The sequence below is a fragment of the Phoenix dactylifera genome, chromosome 10, assembly GCF_009389715.1.
Source record: "Phoenix dactylifera cultivar Barhee BC4 chromosome 10, palm_55x_up_171113_PBpolish2nd_filt_p, whole genome shotgun sequence".
Classification (NCBI taxonomy): Eukaryota; Viridiplantae; Streptophyta; class Magnoliopsida; order Arecales; family Arecaceae; genus Phoenix; species Phoenix dactylifera.
The window spans coordinates 6,001,237-6,021,248 of NC_052401.1; the positions used below are offsets into that span (position 1 = coordinate 6,001,237).

The window sequence follows — 20,012 nt, forward strand, 5'->3', positions numbered from 1 at the left end:
TTGAAGAAAATCCTTTCTCTCCCCAATCAGATCATCAAAGCCAGTCTTATCATCATAACTTCCATCAAATTCTTGGGTAGCTTCAACCTTCCTTCTCTTTTCTTCTTCAAAACTTTAAGCATATTCTTTTTCTTTTCTGAAGCAATCCTATCATGTAGTGATTTAAGTAGTGCATAATCTGCTCTTATTGGTTACAGGTTGGCACAGTAAAATGTTCCATACCATACCATGCCAAGTCATGATACAATTGCAGAAAATGTGCCATAGTGACAAATAATTGTTTTCAATATCCATAAAATGTTTGCCTTTTTAAACAAATGTTGTAGCTTAGTGTTACTTTAAAAATGTTAATGAAGAGCATGGCCGCACTTAATTATTCCATAAGCACATAAGAGACAAACAAACATATAAAACCAATGTTTCAAACCCAACTGGCATGTTTGCAGTTGCTTTTCCATTTTCAACAGTGCCTTGCCCGAAGCAAACCCATGAAAGTGCTACGAAGAGAAGCACTTCTTCCCTAGTTAGGCATTTCGTGGACACAATGCAATCATCCAGGCTACAGTTTGAGGCTGAAAACTGAGTTAAATAGTTAAAATAGGAAATTAGCATGTCTTTTTGTAAAAAGCTGGTGATCTATATCCATTTCACCTTGAAAGGGATGAAGCCTGACATGGAATCCCTATTGCTTTCCCTTGGAAGCAGACAAAAAGGTTCTTACAACCAGACGAAAAAATTGCAGCGAATTATTGAGGCTTCATAAGGAACCCATTGCTGTAATGAAAGAGAGCATCCTGTCATTGGCTTTCTCAAAGTTGATCTTGTACACTGCTTTCTCTTTTTTTATTTGGGTTCCCAAAGACTCAAGACACTCAGAATAGCAAGAAACCATCCATTATATGCATTTTGTAGATATTGACTAATTTATATAAGCACTCCCATAGCCTAAATGCTATGTGACTAGTAAAGATTTACATGATACTAATTATAAGCCTATTATTTTGTGGATCAGCGTAACAAAGGTCAGGTCAAGCCTTCTGTATTCCTACAGAGATCACTGAATATGTTCAGCATGAAGCTCTTGACAATTACAATGCTTTCAATACGAAAAAAAAAAAAGAGAAAACCCCTCAATCTCAGAGTTCATGTCAGCCCAAATTTTGCAGGAACATTTTTATAAAGATATAATTCATTTTGAGTCTATCTGTGATATTACCTTTAAGGAATCAGAAAAGAAACTAGTAATTTCCAACCAAGGGCCTCCTACTGACATTTCCATAATTCCTATTATGCATTCGTTGATCAAGAGCTCCAATACTCGATCAAATTCTCTATCTTCTTCAACTTCTTATTTTAACGCTTCATAATTTTGTAGCACGGTTCGGGCTCCAATTTGCACAACCAACACTTACATCCTTATATGCCATCTATCATTAACTATAGACAAAACAAGAAGCACCTCATTATTTTCTTGGTTCATACAGCATTCCTCCAAAAAAAGTAAGAACTCCTACAAGGTTAGAAAACTTACACATATATAATAATTAAATAAAAGGAATAGACCGTCACAAAATTACAGCTTCTATCACAAAAATAAATTCCCTCAGTTCCCTCTATCTCATGTAAAGATAAAGTAATCCACTTTGCGAGGGCAAGCACTTCTCTAAATTTGATACAATCACCACCATAACAATATGCCAAACAAAATCATAAGCAATTCAAAACCAATAAATCTAATACAAGATGGCTGCATCAAGAAGCATATACATGATTTAATGGTATGAAGCAAAGTAAAGAAGCCTAACCTGAAATTTACAATACACAATAATGCTTTGCATGTCAATCAGAGGAGAGGACTTCATTAGCACCAACAAATCTTTCAATCTGCAATAACCTCAGGTAATAGTCATCCTAAGTGAGCCCAAGCTATACCAATTGCATTTACTACCAAGCTGAATATAAGTCAAATTTATGCAAGGTAAACTATTATAAGTCAAATTTATTCAAAGTAAACTGAGTTTAAAGAATGTCACTTGCCTATTGTCACTCAAGATTACAACAAGCTGGAGGTTTTCACGTATTTGGCATGCCTGAATAAGATTATTAGGTGGAATTTCTAGAGCATGCATAATATCATGCAATGTCTGAGTTGTTGCAGTTGCTGTCATTGCAAGGAGACACTTGACATTAAGCTTGCTCTGAAACAATGATGCCCTCAGCCTCAAATATGAAGGCCGAAAGTTATGAGACCTGTGAAATTGTTCAAGTCTGCAAATTATTTAAGGCAAAACTAGTTGTTAAGCAACCAAGGAAGTACTTAATTGACAATATGACAATCAACATTCCAAAGAATTTATGTACAGCAAACAAAGGTGTAACACATAAAGTTGCTCTTCAAAATCCAGGGATCAGAAAAGACAGTTATTACAATGTCAAAACACTCCCCAATCACTCACCATTCAGAAATGCAGTGAGCTTCATCAATCACTGCAAGCGATATAGACAGTGCATCCTCAAATATCGATAAGAAGTCCACATTTAGAAATCTTTCAGGCGAAACAAAAAGCACCTGAGGCAGGAAGCACAGATATTTCAGCAGTTTAGCACCACTGTTCCATAAACTTTATCTACTAAAATGTAGCAAAGGTGAAAATGGATGCAGAATGCATGCACATATATTTTTATCTGTCTGTGCATACATTAATGCCTATGAGCTTGTTTACATGCATGGTCTATAGCATCATGCATGCATGTTGTAGAATGATGTAAATAATCGTAACAATTGTCTCATCATTTAGCACATCTTTCACCTGCAAGCCTGTTTGCATGCATGCACTATAGCATCAACACATGCAATTTGTAAAATGTCATAAATGAGAGAGCGCATTCCAATTCTGAAAATTGCTTTCATAAATGGTCATAATATCAGATACATTTGTGAATTTCCTGGAATAATCTAAAAGATTAGCACAGTTCAGTACACTTGTTCTAGGGAAAAGCAAGCTGCAACTCATCATCATGATAGCTAAGCTAGAACCAAGAACAATAACATTTACAAGCAGCAGTACCTACTGGGAAATACATATCAATGTCAACCACGGACATGATAAATTCTAATGATGTTTAGTCTATAAACTGAATCATGGCAGTTATCCCACAATAGCCTAATATGTGTCCATAAGGCTCTGTGGGAACATGTGGCACCTGATCAGCACATTGGTTTGAAAAGTAAATACAATACACTTTCTCATTCACAGGTGAGCGTTTCAATTAACTTTGAGAGGAAATAGGATTTCTCTTTCTCCCAATAATTTTGCTAGTTAGGATGACCAAAAGAGTTCCAATTTGCTTCTCAAACCACAACTTTAGAAAAAAAATATTCCCATCAGATAGTATGATCACAGATAGTTCTTCTGAACAAAAGAACCATGAAATTTCACCTTGACGTCTCCTCCAAGAAGCCTATCCATAGTTTCAGAAGCCTCTTCATGTGTCTGGAACAAGAAAACGAGATCAAAACAAAAATAGTGCCATTTGTTACCCAAACGAGCTTTGTGTGCGTGATAGTAATCTAATTACCTGACTGCTGGAAAGTAGACCACCAGGTATCACCGGAGGAAGTTTCCTTAGTTGATCAACCATTAAGGCCACTAAAGGACTCACAACCAATGTTATCCCAGGTAAAATCAGAGCTGGCAGCTGAAGGAACATCATTATCATCAGCAAAAGATTCTTGAAGACATGAAAAAGTGATTGTTCTTAACAGCATGATACATCCTAATTATATGCCATTGGAATAACAATATATGCATATTTTTGTCTTGATTTTCTTTAGGCAGCAGAATGGATACAATACATGCATCACCATAGGCATAATACGAAACAAGCCTTTTCTTATTTATTGAGTTCAGCATTCAAGGCCAGATTTTATTTCCTATCTAATTTGTCTTTTACCTGGTAGCATAGTGATTTTCCAGCACCAGTAGGCAGCACCAGCATCGTCGACTCCCCAGCAACCACTTTCTTGATCGCCTCCAGCTGCCCTTCACGAAACGAATCATACCCATGAGTCAGCTTCAGCAAATTCTTCAAATTTTCATCAGATAGGTCCTCTCGAGCGGCAACCACTGCCTCATCAATCGAATTATTGCGACAATTTGAGCCCTTCCTCTGCTCCCACGAGCTACCTGAAGCCAATTTATCCTCCTCGCAGCTGTATGTTTCCGCATCATTTCCAGATCCATGTTTCATGAACTTCCGGCGGTATCTCTGACCTCGCGAAGTTGTTGCAAACCTTCTCCGTCCATTCTTGTACGCATATTTCCTTCCGTAGCCATTGATGTTCAGCCGCACAAAATTGCCCTCGTTGCTGCATCTCGGCCTCTTCGGCAGCTCCACGGGCACCTCAAATCCAATCGAGTTAGGGTGGATTCTTTTAAGTTTGGCATGAATCTCAGATGGCCTCGGATCCTTCGGAGGACCTCCTTCCTCCGCGGAATTTCCCGCAGGGCCCCCACAGACGCCGACATTTTCTCCATTCTCGAACTCCGAGGGATCGAAGGAGGGCCTCCGGAACTTGACGAGGCGGGAGAAGGAGGCGGTGCGGTTGATGTCCGACGGCCGCTGGATCTTGACGGAGAGGCCGTGGGGGTTTAAGAGATCGGCGGAGGGGAAGGACGGCTCCGGCGTCTCCTGATTAGAGGATTTAGGGTTTGGTTTGGGAGTGATCTTGGGCTTGCATTTGGGCGGGGTACTTCGTCTGGATTTGGGGAGGGAGAAAACCCTAGACCTAGATTTGGGGGAAGGGAGAGGAGGTGGTGGAGGGTTAGGCTCAGGGTTTCGGGGAGGGGTGGCGGAGACGTGGGAGGCATCAGAGTCGGAGTCGGATTCCATGGCGAGAGAGAGAGAGAGAGAGAGAGAGCGAGCGGGAGGCGCCATGTTTATATTGGCGTGAGGGTTTTCCCGCCAAATGAAATGAATACTTTTTTAAGAAGGATTAGCAATCTATACATTTGGAATCTGGGTATTATTACCACCAGGTAGCGTTTCACCGTGACAAATTAAAATTATTATTAAAAATGATAAATCTTTTTTTTTTTTTTCGGGGGGGGGGAGATGGATTCACATTTTGCTTGTGTTAGTAAAGTTATGCTAAGAAATTTTGTTCAGATTCTAAAAACTCAACTACATTTATCTTGAATTATCTTTATAGCGATTTCTCAAAGTTTTAAATAACTAGTAATAACAAATATGCTTAGAATAAGAAGTAATTTTAAACTAAAAATTTATAACAGGTGTGAGTTATGAACTATGGATATTGTTAATAGCTCGAGGCTGCCATCAACTGTCCCATTAATTCTATTTTTTGGGGGGTTTATTGCTAAATAAATATAATGTAGCTATGTGAGACAAAATATATCTCCACCCATGAGATCTATGTTTTTTTTCTTTAAGAGTAGAGCAATAGACTCGTTGCTACCATGACTACTTTAGTAGCCTTTATTTTATGAGCATCTCTAACATCCAAATCTCAATTTCTTTCTTTGCAACTCTAGCTCACTTTTTTTTCTACCATTGTCTTTATAAATCATATAAATCTCATATATATATATATATATATATATATATATATATATATATATATATATATGAACTTAGACAAATGAGAAAACTAATAAAACAGAGTTCATAGGAAATTCAATGGGAAAGCCAACAAGACTACTTGAGACGACGTGGATAATAATCAGATGAGAGATGTAAGATGTATTGCAGTTGTGATGATCTAAAGGTTAGATGCATATGCTTAAGATTTCGGCGTAATGAGATAGGACTTAGATATGGATGGAAGTTGAGATGATCCAAAAGTTAGGTATTGATGTTGGAGGGATCGTCCAAACAAATAGAAATTCCTTTTTCTTATCAAAGCCGAGATATATATCAAACAGCTATAAGGAGAGAGAGGGGGGGGGGGGGGGGGGGGGGGGGGGGGGGGGGGTGCAATGTCCTCAAAATATTTAAGCTAATAAGAAGGTGAGGCAAAGATTTATCAATTAGTGGTCCATAATGTTTGTTCTTTTAGCATCGGGCATCATCAAAATATTTCTGAGTTTGTATATTAGAGTATTCTTTGAGCTTAAATTAATTATAAAGAGTTATTTTATAATTACAGAAGTTTTAAAATTAAAACACAAGAAAAATACTTGGAGAGGCTCTAGAGGATCTGGTTGGATCTATTAGATGGGATTTAATCTGTTGAGAGTTTTATCGGTGTGAACACTTAAAATACTATAGGGTATTTTAATTTCTCCCAAAAATTGGGGGCATTTTAGGAGAAATATATCTTGGTTATTATAGAGGCGTTGTAGGACAAATGTATTTGGAGAGGAAGAAAATTTTCAATAGAAAATTAGTGCACATATAAATTTAGGTGAAAAAACTTAATATATTATAGGACTATTTTTTATTCTGAAAAAAAAGCAGCATTTTGGTTGAAAATATATATTCTAATTATTATAGAGGTAAAAATATTTTAAGAGTGGGAAAGTTTGCATAAAATGTTAGCACACTAATGTAATCTTTAGAATTGGAGTATTAATTTGCTTCTATGAGTGCATTATATACTATCTACATTTTCATGACAAATTAAAATCATTATTAAGAATGACAAATTTTACACATCATCTTTAAAAGCTTTAATGTGTCACTCTATTTTCTGTTCCATTTGTTGTACGACATAGATGGAAAGAAATGTAAAGTAGATAGAAAGTTAGCACAATTCAAGAGTCGCATCCTATTTATTAGGTGATAGGTCATTGCACAGAGAAATTATTGGTTGGACCAGTCCAACCTCAAAGTAACACGCACAAAGACGGACAAAAAGTAAAAAGAGCACGATACACAAGCATTTGTGTGCGTTGTTTCGTAGTTGGACTAGTTTACCAGCTTAGATGTGGATTTGGTCCAACTAAAATTTTTACCATTGCATGCTTTATAGGGAATGAAGTGTTGTCTCAAACCTCCTCTATTTGAGGAATTTGTTGGGCTTATCTAGGTAAATTTTAGTGCTCACACATCTGCTGACAAGGTTATCAAGTTGCCATTAAATAATTCTTTTAGTTTGATTCCAACCACATGGTGTCATTGAGCTTGTTTGCACAGCTAAGATCCAGACAAAGAGGTCTCCATCTCTAGATTAAAGTGTCATGACCATGACTATCATGGAGGCTTTTACTAGAAAGAAAATTAATGTGCATATGACCATCAAAGCCATGGAGGAAGGAGAAGGAAAACATGCACTCGCATACAACGCATCAAGTTGTGATGCATGCACTTATGTCATGTTGATCCATTTTAGTGCACTTATGTCGTGTCGATCTATTTTAGTCATAACCACCGAGGTGGTAGCACAGTTAGAATGGAGCTTTGTTTCCAACGAAGTGATCTAGGTTCGAAACACGTGGCCGTCGATTAACTATGGGGACCGGATGCCCTCCGCGTGGTTTGCCCGTTGAAAGCGCTACTGGTCCTCACACGCGGTAGTGTTGGGATGACGTACTCACACGTGGATTCGCCCATGCTGGTGGGGAGGGTATGAGAAATTTTCTACATGTATCAAACATTCTCTGGTGGAAGAAGGGCCCAGTAGGAGCTACTACATAGGTGGAGTTAATCCCCCCCTCCTTTTTTTTGAAAAAAAAAAATCTATTTTAATCATAAAATTAAAGAGCACCGATTCTCTACTGCTCACGAGCAGCACCGCAGATTGCTGTGCAATCATGGATGGCTACTATCAAGAGATGAATGACCATCAAACAAGACAATTCATAAGTACATACCATGTCATACATAATGCGTGTTGCATGCTGGTTATCGATCTCTTGATGGCAGCCATCCAAAGATAAGTGAAAATTAAAAAGCTTCCTTACCTAGCAAGAGGTGCTATATCTGTTCATCCCATGCACAGCCATTATGTGCAATCATACACCTATAGAAATTTTGTTAATTAGCAGAAGATATTGTATTTATGCACATTAAAATGCATGGTTGCGTGCAATCACCTTTGCTTCCTACGTACTATTAGGTGGTGATCCATGAGAGATGCCATATTAACACATCCACTTGTAACGAAATTTTCTTATTTAGCTGAGAGATGTCAAATTTGCTCACGCTATGTACGTTTATACAAATGATACACCCCACACCTTTAGTGTACTGATGGCCAGCTGCACAGCAATCAGACGGCTATAAAGGCCAGTCCACCAACCTCAGCTGATGGTGTATTATTTTGTAGCCCCTTCCCCATTCTAATATCATACATACATGTCCCAAACACAGTTCCATTTGTAGTTGTGAGGAAAGAACGTAAGAAAATTTTTAACAACAACAACAAAAGCAGAGTACCTCAATCTAGTGTTACAAAGGAAACACTAAAGGTGTGTGTGTGTGTGTGAGAAAGAGAGAGAGAGAGAGAGAGAGAGAGAGAGTAATTCTTGCATGAAAGCATGAGACAGAAATATTGCATCAATAGGAAAACTAGAAAATTACAGACCGCATATATCTGAAATATTACATTTGGCCAATACCCTTTCAAAGAAATTCTTGAGATGAAAAGGGAACGGCATAAGACCACTCAAAGTCAAGATATGCAAACATTACATTATTTACCAAAAAGCAAACACTTAAGAATTTACAAAAGAATAGCTCGCACTGCAACCTTTCCGGAGAAGCAAAACAAAACAGACCATCAACACAAACGGAGACTAACAAGAAAACAGTGAGAGACAGTCTCAAACCTCTGATTCCTCTTGTGAACCGACCCAAAAGGACAATAATTTTACAAGATTACGTACCAACTCATGGCATGCTCTACAAACAAATTGGAATCGGAGCATATATGATGATGTTCCTCTGAAAATATAGAAATTTCATTCTTCAAAAAGAATACAGAAATCTCTGAGTATTGGACTAGAGGAAAGAGAATCCTGCAAACAATGGAGTTCTTGCCGAAGTATATGCACTGAATGAATTAGACCTGCCTACATCACTGTGCAGTTGCACTTTGATTCCAGCTTCGGGGGCTTTACACTGTCAATCGTGTTTGAGATCATAGGATTGGCAGGTGTAGACTCTGAGTTTTTCAAATTATTTCCCACTTCTCCAGAAGGTAATTTGAACTCAGTCTCCAGCTTTTTCCTTTTGACTTTTCGTGAATTTGGACTGCGTTTATTGGACATCTTGCGCGAGTCTTTACGATCAGAAACAGATTTTCCTAATATTGTAACTGTCGGGTGGGGAACTTCATGTAGAACCAACTCCTTTTCCATCCCAATTGCTGCAGCCTTGTAGGCCAGATCATGAATGATAGAACTGCAGAAGAGTATGGTGTCAGTTGCTTCTTCCAGTGTTAAGCTTCTTGGCATTTGTCTATTTGGACCTTTAATCATTACATCTGGTTCTTCTGTCAAAGGCAAGCATCATTCAAAATAAAATCATCACTTTCCTCTTGATAAAACAGAATAAACTGATGGTGGATGAACCAACCATGATGCAGGAGATCTGAAACTCGGAATATCAAAACATGTTTCTTTTATTTTTTAGCGATTGGGCATGAATACAAAGTTTTATAAGTGGAACTTCACCCTGTAAGATTTATGTTGCCAGATTAATCTCAATGAAATTATAGACACCATGTCATTCAAAATATTTCACATTACCAAGTAATACCAGGTGCTTCAATGTACAGCAACGGTTATGTAATAGAAAAGCTAATTCCCCTTGCAATGGCATGCATCTCTATATGTAGGTATTTGGATCAATTGCTTATCTATAATATATGTAGGTATTTGTATCTTTTGCATTCATGAAATCCATGGTCCCATTGTGATGCTTAAAGATTAAATTTTGAAGGTAAAGCTTGTGCATTTTTACAACATGCAATCTTATTTATCAGACTAAATTATCATGCTGGTTGAGTGTTGTCAAGTATCAGCCAACTTGGAAACTTATAATAGACATTGCAAGAAAACACTTGTCATCAGTACAAATGAAAAATATAAGCAACACATGAAATCTCTCTACGAAAGGAATTTGCTTGTTGGAGGTCTACACACATTTGAAGGCCATGACGAGCAATAAATAATTGTGCACAGAAAGCATGCAAAGAAACAAAGCATTGCAGACCATAACAAAGTCTAAAACACTGGTTGGAAAAATAGCAGGACTGACAAAGATAAAATTACAATATCTGCATAATGGTAGCGTAATTGTACCGGTGATGCATAAAGACAATTTCAAAGCATAGGTCAATCCCCACAAAAAAATCATGTTACTCGATCAGAATAGCAAGATAACCTACGATAATAGATTCAGAATGAGAGGAGGATGAAGAATTCTACAGCATAATCCCAAAAACACAAGCTAATTGAAGAGAAAAAGTTGCTCAGCAGTATGATAACACCATAACATGACAAGGTTGGTAGCAAAGCCACATACCATGGATACAACAAGGATGTTCAGAAATGTTAGATTCAGATGCAGAAATCAACACATCCTTATCTGATGTTGTGGAGATACGACCTTCATGAATATCCTCAGTGTTACTTGACATTTGGGACACTGTGCACTCGGTTTGTGAGTCTTGAGAATTATAATGATCATTTTGCTGTCCTAGGGCCACAACAGAAGAGCTTCCTGTGGCTGCATCAGAGATGTCATCTCGACAGCTAGTACCATTTGGCATGTGATCTTTCACACAAATAGAGCAATCTGCAGTAGTAATTACTACTTCTGCATCTTGTATACTCCTTGCATTGTTTTGGCAGAGAACTCCATCCGCATTGTTGGAACAGGTGCATGCCTCCTCATTTAGGTTATCTACTGATGAAGTCTCGTGCATATTGATACTCCATGCATTACTCAAAAGTTGTGATTCAGATGCACTAAATGCCATGCAGCTATCAGCATAGGCAGATGCATCTCCATCAACAACAGCTTGTCCAATAGGTGAATGCTCCATGGCACTTAGCTCTGTATCTTTAGAAGAGTTGTCATGTTCTTCAGTGGTAAAAAGTATCTGTTGCTGGGCCTCATTTTCCATATCCCCAACAAAGCTATCAAAGCCAGTTCCAGTTTCACTTTTGGGGAGAACTAAAGCGTCAGAGGCATTAACTGAAATATCTGAATGCGAACCAATACTTCGAGTACTCGAGTTACAATCACTTCTTACATTATCCATCTCACCCCTTCTGCTGCTTAACTGGCGCTGAACACGGACCTCCAGGTGCCTAGATGATCCCAGATCGGCAGAAGATGAAGCCGAGGCACTATCCCTTCCAATGCTGCGCTTCATGGCAATCATATTATCTCTCACATATGAAGGCTCCGAGCAAAGTATATTTGTAGCAGAAAATGCTCTGCCCTGCACAACAGGCCATTTGCTGCTACTTGACCTTTGCAGTAGAAGTACCGAAATACCTGTTCCTTCAGGATTGTCAACCCTGAGACTCGGATGGCTAGTGGGTTGTGACTGTTGAGATGTATTTCCATTATCAGGTTCAGGAATACTCACTTCACTATGGCTGTTCATTTGCCGTTGAGAAAGGTCGAGCTCCTTCTGAACCTTTGCCAACTGAAATGGAGAACTATCTGGCAAGAAATCAGGCTCTGGCTCGCTGTTCCTTCCATGTTGACTAACCATAACTTTGTTGCCGCTCCTTTCAGGCATTTCAGGCACTCCTGTTTGAAGCTGCACTTCACCACACAATCTATCTTTACCAGTTGAGCTACCCTTTCCAGTTGAAATGTCAGGCTCAACCATTTTATCCTGAGTTACAAGAGCATTAGTTCCAGGTTCTGCAGAAGCTAAAAGCCTATCTATTGCAGCACATTCTTCACAAACATCCATGTCACCATCCACTTCCATGACATGGAAGCATTTACCACATTTAGAGCAAATTGCCGTCATTCCATGAAAATCAACCTCAGAATGTTCGTTGGCAACATTTGAAGTTTGAGAAGCAGCTGCAAAACTTGCTGCAACACCAGCATTACTCATGGAATTCTCTAACTCATGTGGATCAATCTTGTTAGTCGTAGCTTCATCAAAATTCTCATTGGCCATACGTTCATCAAAATTTTCATTACTGATTTGAAGCTTACAGGCATCAATATTATGACATGCATCTTCATTTATCTCGTCGACTTTATCAAACATAAATACTTCCTCTTGAGTATCGTGATCTTGTGACCTTTTCCAATCACCAGCCAGATAACCCTGCTCATGGTCACTATCCTCCATATCAGGAGCAACATGCTCGAAGCTTGCATTGCTGCTTGTTGTGAGTGAAGAATTTCTAGAGAACAATGGCCGGTGCATACTGTTTGCTTTCCCCAAATAAAACGTGGTTGTGGGGACACTTGATAAAAGTGGCCTGAACATATTTTGTGGAGTTTTCTGATGATCCTACAGAAATATAAAGCAACAAAAACTTAGTGCTAATGTAAGAGGCATACACTGATTAGATTGTTTGCTAAACTTATAATTGGACGATGAAAGCAAGAATAGAATAAATAAAATCACATAATGCAGTCGCTAAGACCTTGACATAATAAAACCAAAACTTGTGGACATCAAAATTTTAGACTGAACGAAAGAGCTATGGCAAAATGAGCAAATATATTTTCAAAAGTAATAAAGCAAGAGCATTTGAACAAGAAAGCTCTTTCTCCAAGCCTATATATGCATCTAGTCCTTTTATATATTAATATTTGTAAGACACGAGCATTAACATTTACAAGAGATACCATCATTAGTCAGTTCTAAAAGACATGAAAAGTATAATATAACTACAAATAGCAAAGGTGATTCATGATATATTGCAAGATTTTATGAAATTTTCATCTTCCAAACAGTGGCATTGCTATTTTCTCATGATAATATAATGTTGCTACCAGAACAACACCACCATACCATCATTCAGTAGAACTCTCTGGTTCTTTTCTCACTTCAATTTACTTATCTCACTACAATTCCTTGATCCCAATAAGAAACTTTATATAAGTCAAATTTGTGAGGTCTCCTTGGCAGACTTTTGCCATCAAAAAAGGTAAAATGTCCTCTTTTTTTCAGAGTAGTTTAATAGGTAGAGTTATTTGTGTGAATATTGGGCCAGACCAGGCTACTTTAACACAGCCTACTGTTGGGCTGGAACCATTGAGGTCCAATATCTAATATCCTAAAGAGTAAAATAAATTGTGAGGAGCCCAACTTAGTACCATTAGCTGTATGACCTTGATACATGTGTCCAACTCCAAAAATCCATGTTGGATACATATGGGTCACTCCATTAGATACTTATGGTTGGCAGAGAGTTGAAGTCTTCCAACAATGAGTCTAACCCTCCATTTTCATGTTAAAAGTGAGTATTCATTCTTCTTAATGATCGGCAAAGGATAAAAATATTGAAATAACGTTACAAAAATTTTTTTTACTTATATCCTAAAGTTAATTGGGAAGTTTGAAGAAGAAACAAGTATATTGAAACAATATTAAAAGTACAAATATATAATTTAGTTAAATTATAGTTTATCCCACATATCCCTTATCTCTTTTTTTCCCTCTTGTCAAGTCAGACATTTGGATACACTTCTGAATCCGGCTCTCATATTTGTGTCCACACAACACTGCCCATTAGTCTATTTGAAATTTCAGGAAATAAAAAAGCCACATTGCAAGAACCATAAGAGGAACCTAGATCTCTGCAAGAAATGTCTCTTTGCAATCATAGAATATGTAAATAGAAGAAAGGTAACAAAATAGAGAGTAATCAATCAGTATGTATCCAGGAGATTTAAGCAGTCTAGAAAATATAATATTAGGAAAAGTGATGCACAAATTGGAGCCCTAAACACAACATCACCATTTTAATGCTTCTTGTCTTTGGGAATCCAAATGATAATCAACAATATTTCATAAACCACAAAATGATTCCTCCCAAAGAAATCCATAATCTATTGAAAGTAAACTTCTCCCTTTCCATGGCAGACCTCTTTCTTTACATCTGACTTATCCAATCTCTTTTTTCTTGAAAAAAACAGAGATTAAGTAATTGGATTTCTATTATGCTCTGGATTTTCTTTCTATATTGATTGGAGGATAGCAAGACTAAAGAATGATGACATGGCATATATAGCAAACATTGTATACATGAAAATATTCAGGCGAGTGGTTTCAGGGGCAAATTGATTAGATATGGAAAGACTGAAAATTTTAAAAAGCTAAAACTTGGTTGAAAAGTAATATATCAAAAGAAGCTTACAGGTTCGAAGTATTGATGTGCAAATTTAAATGTTATAGGCATGGGAAATGAAGGTTAGTAACAGCACTCATACTGAAAGGGATTTGAATTTGTGTTTATGGGTTAAAGGAAGATCTAAAATTTAAAACCCTAACTGAAAATTGTGAGAAAGGACTTGAGAAATCGTAGTAATAGAGGACTATAGCTCCTGATAAGGACACATGAGAAGTACATTTTTTTTTATTAAAAAAAAAACAATTGGGAAATAACAAACTGAGGGGCTTGCTTTTATTAGCCTCACTAAGCCTAGGTTGCGCATGCAGTCACTAGGTTTAGATTTGGAAATAACAAGTCAGTACCAACCTAGTAATTTATTTGTCATACTCAGTGCAAACGACGGCCCAACCCCACTCCCAGCCGCCGCACCCTCCCATCCAATATCAGTTACAAGTCCAAGCGCATTCAAAAGCCCAATGAGCAGAGCTAGTCCTCATCTATGCACAATGTACAGTTCGACATCTCCATACAAAAATGAGATTAAGGCAGGTTCTAATGCAAGAAATTCTGTCGCAAATTAGTTGGCTATACCAAAATGAAACAAACATGTTCTCTATAATTATAATGCCCTCCCTTCAATTAATTTCTATTAGAAACTATTATCTGGGCTCTAATGATTAGAGGGGAGGTTAAAAAAGATTCGTACACGGGCACATGCAAAAGCAACTTTAAGAAAAAGAGATTCGAGGGGATTTTTTCCATTTAGGAATGGAATGTCCCACCAACCTTCATTCATTGAGAAGCTGGATGATAAAAGATTTGAGATGTATTAATAACCTAATGAGTTTGGAGGGATAGAGACCAGAAAGAGATAAGGTTGGTTAAAAAACAAGAATAGGAGATATTGTTAAGCAACTGAACATTATTTTTCTAATATTTACATAAATCTGCCATTAGAATTTTTTTGTTGAATAAAGGTTTACTTAAAAAGTAATGACAATTTCAGTAGAATAATTGACCAATCAGAGAACTCAACTCGTTCTTTTGAATATAGTGCAGCTATGAAGCTAATGCAGAATGCCAGAAACATAACAAGCAAAATAGTCAAGAGTCATATAACTGTTCTAGAATGTACTTCAAATGATAGTAATAATAAAATAGTTATGGATAAGACTTACCATCTGTCGAAATGCAGGATCTAAAGATTTTTTTGGGGCAGAACTTGCTGATGATATTCTGGATGGTTTCTTAGAAAATGACATAGCTCTGTTATTCACCAATGCTCCATTTTTTCTTGCTATGGAGTTGCCATATATTCCTCCAGTTACCGAGCGCACTGAGTTCACATCATCTTTGCCAAAAGAAGCCTTACTATAAGAGCTTAAGCAATCTCGCTCATGACTTTGTGATAAGCTGGTACTTCTCGATGCAGATGGTGATATCGACTGCCTACGAAATTTTGATGACAGATCCATTCCATTTTCAGATGCTGGAGACAAACCTCTCACATGTGATGTTGATCGATCCGAGATAGAAGTTCGGAGGTTAGGTGGAGTGTCTGAGGAGAAACCTGAGAGGTTCGATCGCCAACCTCGCAATTTTGGTGAGGCAGAATTACCACGAGGTGCCTTTATCGGGGAAGTTTTCCTTGTTCCAGAGTAGAATGATTGCCCACTTGAACCAGTGCTCATCCTCCGTAGTGTGGGAGTTGAAGACCTTGGAGTTGGTGTTGATGGCTTGGTTGGAGGAGTTGATGGTCTTCGTGAAGGTGTTGTTGGTCGTAAAACAGGATGTGAGGTAGAGCAAGGAGCTGAGGATGGCCTTACTCTTGACTGAACTGCACTATAACCAGATCGAGGGGATGGGCTTAGTCGTTGCGGACTAGCACTGCTTCTACTTGTCCTGTGCGCCTTCTCACCCTGTGATCATAGATAAAATATGAAGGACACTCCTAGAAAAGTATTAAACACTAAGGAATAACTGGAGGCACCACAAATAGATAGAGAAATATAATGCTTACCCTGGGCGATCTTGATATTGAAATGGGTTGACTTCGTGGCCTGCCCCTAGGGGCCAGGTTAACTGCCTGAGGCTCATCATTATCCAATGAAGGAAAAAGAGGAGTATCAGGAGGAGTTAACAGCCTGTTTCATCGCAATGACATAGCATCACATGGTTAACAACTACTAATAACATATAGAGAAACAAGAAGAAAATATGAAATCAAATATATTTCCAATTATACCATGAATATGTCAGATGCAAAACTTATTCAAAATGCTGTAAAGAATTGGACAATTGTAACGATTCCAAGAATTCACTGGCTAGCTGCTAACACTTCCCCTTTTACAGTTCGCAAATTTCCAACATCAACAAAAATACCGCATTAGCTGAGCTTATATCAGACATGTATCCAAGTTTTGTGCACAGGTGACCCAACATGAACATGATTTTTTTTTGTTCATAATATAAATGTGTAAAATGGTATAGCCTGTGTTATGAAGAGAACTCACCAATCATAGTCATTTTTCTCGCCGTCTGAATTCAGTAGATCACTGCTCTCTCCTCGTGCTGGAATGTTGATGTTGAGCTTGAAATCTGAGCAGTACCTCAATTTTGCTGATAACAACACAAAAAAGAAAAAGGTTAATGGCGAATACATGATACTTGCATATTTATCAGCAAAGAATAAGACTATAGAGGCAACAAAATCAACAGATATAAAAACAAGGGTGAATAAGAGCATTACAGATAGAGTCATCAAAATCATCTGAAATATGGAGCAAGAAGTTTTCTCTCTCACGACTCTGCATCTCATTGAAAAGTGCAAGATCATCGTCTTTGGCTTTTAGCATCAACCTATTGTCACAACTCTGGCCCCTCCTGTGAGTATTCTCCATTCCATGGTCCCTACCAGGAGAGCACCTCAATGCAGGTGAAGGAGGCATTTTTTCCAACCGCAAGGTCCCCTCTCACTGGAGCTCCACCCCTCCCTCTTCCTCATGCACCAAACCGACCCCCATACAACCAAAAAACCCATGACATGCAATCTTCCATCCAGAATGAGGTGGCCAGCAGTTCTACCGCCATAGTCTGTGATAAAAAAACATAATTACTGTCCTAGACTGCAGAAAACAATAGAAAGAATGAAAAGGAGAAAGAAGAAGAAGAAGCAGGAAACTACAAAAAAAAAAAAAAAGAGGAAAAGAACAGGAATCCACTAATGCAGGCAGAAAGACACTCCATTGGTATCTTAAAATTCACATAAATTTATGTGGTTATTGACTTGAATAAAAAATATGGTAATGCTGCATTATGATCAAAGCGAAGTTTTTTTTTTTGCTAAATTCAATAATTGAACCTAAAGATAGGAACTTGCGTTGCCCCATAAACAAGAAAAAGAAAAACTAAAATTTTGCAACAATCTAACAGAAAAAATCTCAAACTTTTCACGGCTCGGCACGCCTAGCAAGCAATCTCTGCAAACCTAAGCAGAAAAGGAAGCAAAAACATATAAAAATATAGAAATTACCAAACTAAGAGTCACGTCTTACCATTACCACAGCCCAATGGCCTCTGATCTCTTCCCCTCACGACCCGTCCAGCTAGGGGTTTTCTCCGCCATCCGCCAAATTTCCCAAAAATATCTCTCCTTTATCTATCACCTCCACCCAGAGGGCGGCATTCGGCGCTTCGAGGGGGAAATCGAGTCGCGGATCGGGCGGCGAGGGACTGTGGCAATGAAGCCCTAACTTTCCGGGAATCCGAATGCCAAAGCGAAGTGAAATTGGATCGAACTGCGAGGGCTTGGAAGGTAGAGGAATCGGGGAGACAACCGACCTCGCTAGGGTTTCTCTTTTCTTGTCTCTTTAACGAAGAATTCCTCGGCAGCCCTCGGAAGCAAGCTTTTTTGCTGTCCTTCTCCCTCTCGAGTGATTACAACTTCGCTCTCAGCTCCATCTGGAGTAGTTCACTTTGATTTTTTTCGTCTTTTTTTTGTATGGAATTGACTGGAATGACACTGGTTGGGACCGAAATGACAAAACCGGGAGGGAAAAGGGTGGTGGTCTAACTGCCCTCCAACGCCCGCTCTTCTTCTCCTCCTTGCACTGCGGATGCAAGTGGGTGGGTCCAGGAGACAAGATAATTTTGGTCTCGGCAGCCTCCATGATGCATGAAATTATTGCCGGTCTACAAGCGTCAACTATGAACCAGACCAATAATTAATCGCCACATCATCTATTTCCACCATCTCAGCTAATGCCTATTCTCCCTCTTTTTCCCACCAAACCTCAGCTCCAACCCTAACCCTAACCCTCAACCCCTCTCCTCCTCTTTCTCCTCCTCCCACCACCGTCTCTGCTGCTGCCGCCGCCGCCGCCACCTCCCTCAAAGGCTGCCTACTTCTATATTGGAGGAGTTGGCTTCGTGAGCAGTGTTTCCGTTAGCACATCCGTCATTCTTTTTGGCGAAAAAGAGGTTGGTGGTGTCTTTAGCATGGATCTTTTTTTTTTTTGCTTAAACAGACGATTCATACCACTTGGGTACGAACTAATCCGATAAAATCAGAGAACAAAATATCACGGAGTGCCCTAAGCAACTCTCCCTCCCTAGTTCATAGCATATCCCCAGAGTGGCTTTGTCGTGTAAACAGCCATCCAATCCGCGGTCCCGTTGGCCTCCCTAAATACATATTTGGCCTGAAAGGCCTCCACATTCTTACTCATAGTCTATATGTCTCGAATCACAAGTGAGTATGAGACAAGTGTCCAAGTTTCCTAAAACTTAGCAACAGGCTCAAGGATCTTGGTTTAGATAGCAATGATATCCTTGGGAGAAGAAGGAGTGGTGGCAATAGCAGCAATGGCAAAGGCAGAGAGAAGAAAGGAGAAGAGGGAGCAGCAAAAGGAGGTGAGCTAGTGGGCATAGGGAGGGAGACATCAAAGAGCTTGGTGATGAGTGAGGCCATTGGAGGGAGGAGGGCTTGGGCATGGGAGAGTGGGTGAAGGAGGGAGAGGAGGATAGAGGGGGTTGTGGTGGGTGGCGGTAGAGGCGGCAATGAATGAGGAGGAGGAGGGAGGGAGTTTAGGGTTTGGGCTGGCACAAGATTTGGGGGAAGGAATGGGGAGTGGGCAACTGGGCACTAGTTGAGATGGCAGGAATGAATAAGGATGACATAGCAGTCAATCATTAGCTTGGTCTACTGCTGAGATGGTAAAGTCGATTTAACTAATAATTTTTTTCTTGATGTAGGCCTATAGTTTTCATTTAGGTTAAAGAAGAATAAGTTTTTATTATGTTTCATATTTTTTTAAAAAAATTAGGCCCTTTTTGAACCTTGTGTTGCTTTGGTGCTAGTTTGATGTGTGGAAGATTTTAGTTTGCATAAATTTTAAAATATGGTATGCACAAGCATATGGTAAAGTATCTCAAAGCCTATATGGAGTTTACTTTCTATTATTTATAAAGTGCTTTATAAAGCTTTTCATGCAAATTTTGCCTCCTCTTAGCTTGAAGGTTGGCAATATATATAGCAAATAGTAGACTAGAGTCAGTCTAGCTGAAAATAATTAAAAAAACTCTTAAAGTTAATCATTAGATGCACCACCAAGGAAACATCCATATCCTTGGCAATAGAGAGATTAATTTGTTATTCTTCAACTAAAAATAATAATTACCATATAATTTTTAGTGATGCAATAATGATTTGATGATGAAGTT

General features: G+C 38.6%; 2 protein-coding genes across 4 annotated transcripts in view; both read right to left on the minus strand.

The window, feature by feature from the left end:
* The window catches only part of LOC103714778 (ATP-dependent DNA helicase Q-like 5), a 29,091-nt gene extending 24,163 nt beyond the window's left edge, over positions 1-4,928 (minus strand). For both annotated transcript variants that reach the window (XM_039130887.1, XM_039130886.1), the window contains exons 1-6: positions 3,955-4,928; positions 3,580-3,699; positions 3,441-3,494; positions 2,457-2,569; positions 2,038-2,250; positions 1,806-1,884 (exon numbers count right to left, since the gene is read on the minus strand). In XM_039130887.1, the coding sequence (XP_038986815.1) occupies positions 1,806-1,884; positions 2,038-2,250; positions 2,457-2,569; positions 3,441-3,494; positions 3,580-3,699; positions 3,955-4,893 (1,518 nt within the window). In that variant the 5' untranslated portion in view covers positions 4,894-4,928. The remainder of the gene's footprint in view (positions 1-1,805; positions 1,885-2,037; positions 2,251-2,456; positions 2,570-3,440; positions 3,495-3,579; positions 3,700-3,954) is intronic.
* A 3,561-nt stretch (positions 4,929-8,489) lies between these two features.
* LOC103714757 lies at positions 8,490-18,313 on the minus strand. Of its 2 annotated transcripts, none has more exons than XM_026807542.2 (7): positions 17,846-18,313; positions 17,041-17,384; positions 16,805-16,910; positions 16,312-16,435; positions 15,470-16,210; positions 10,492-12,460; positions 8,490-9,366 (listed from the first exon to the last, which is right to left on the minus strand). In XM_026807542.2, exons 2-7 carry the CDS (start codon positions 17,237-17,239, stop codon positions 9,269-9,271), a joined length of 3,237 nt encoding a protein of 1,078 aa, XP_026663343.1. In that variant the 5' UTR covers positions 17,240-17,384; positions 17,846-18,313; the 3' UTR covers positions 8,490-9,268. The 2 variants fall into 2 exon arrangements, with proteins under 2 accessions (XP_026663343.1, XP_008800363.1); XM_008802141.3 differs by having other exon boundaries at positions 8,490-9,457; positions 17,846-18,305.
* Between the last annotated feature and the right edge of the window lie 1,699 nt (positions 18,314-20,012).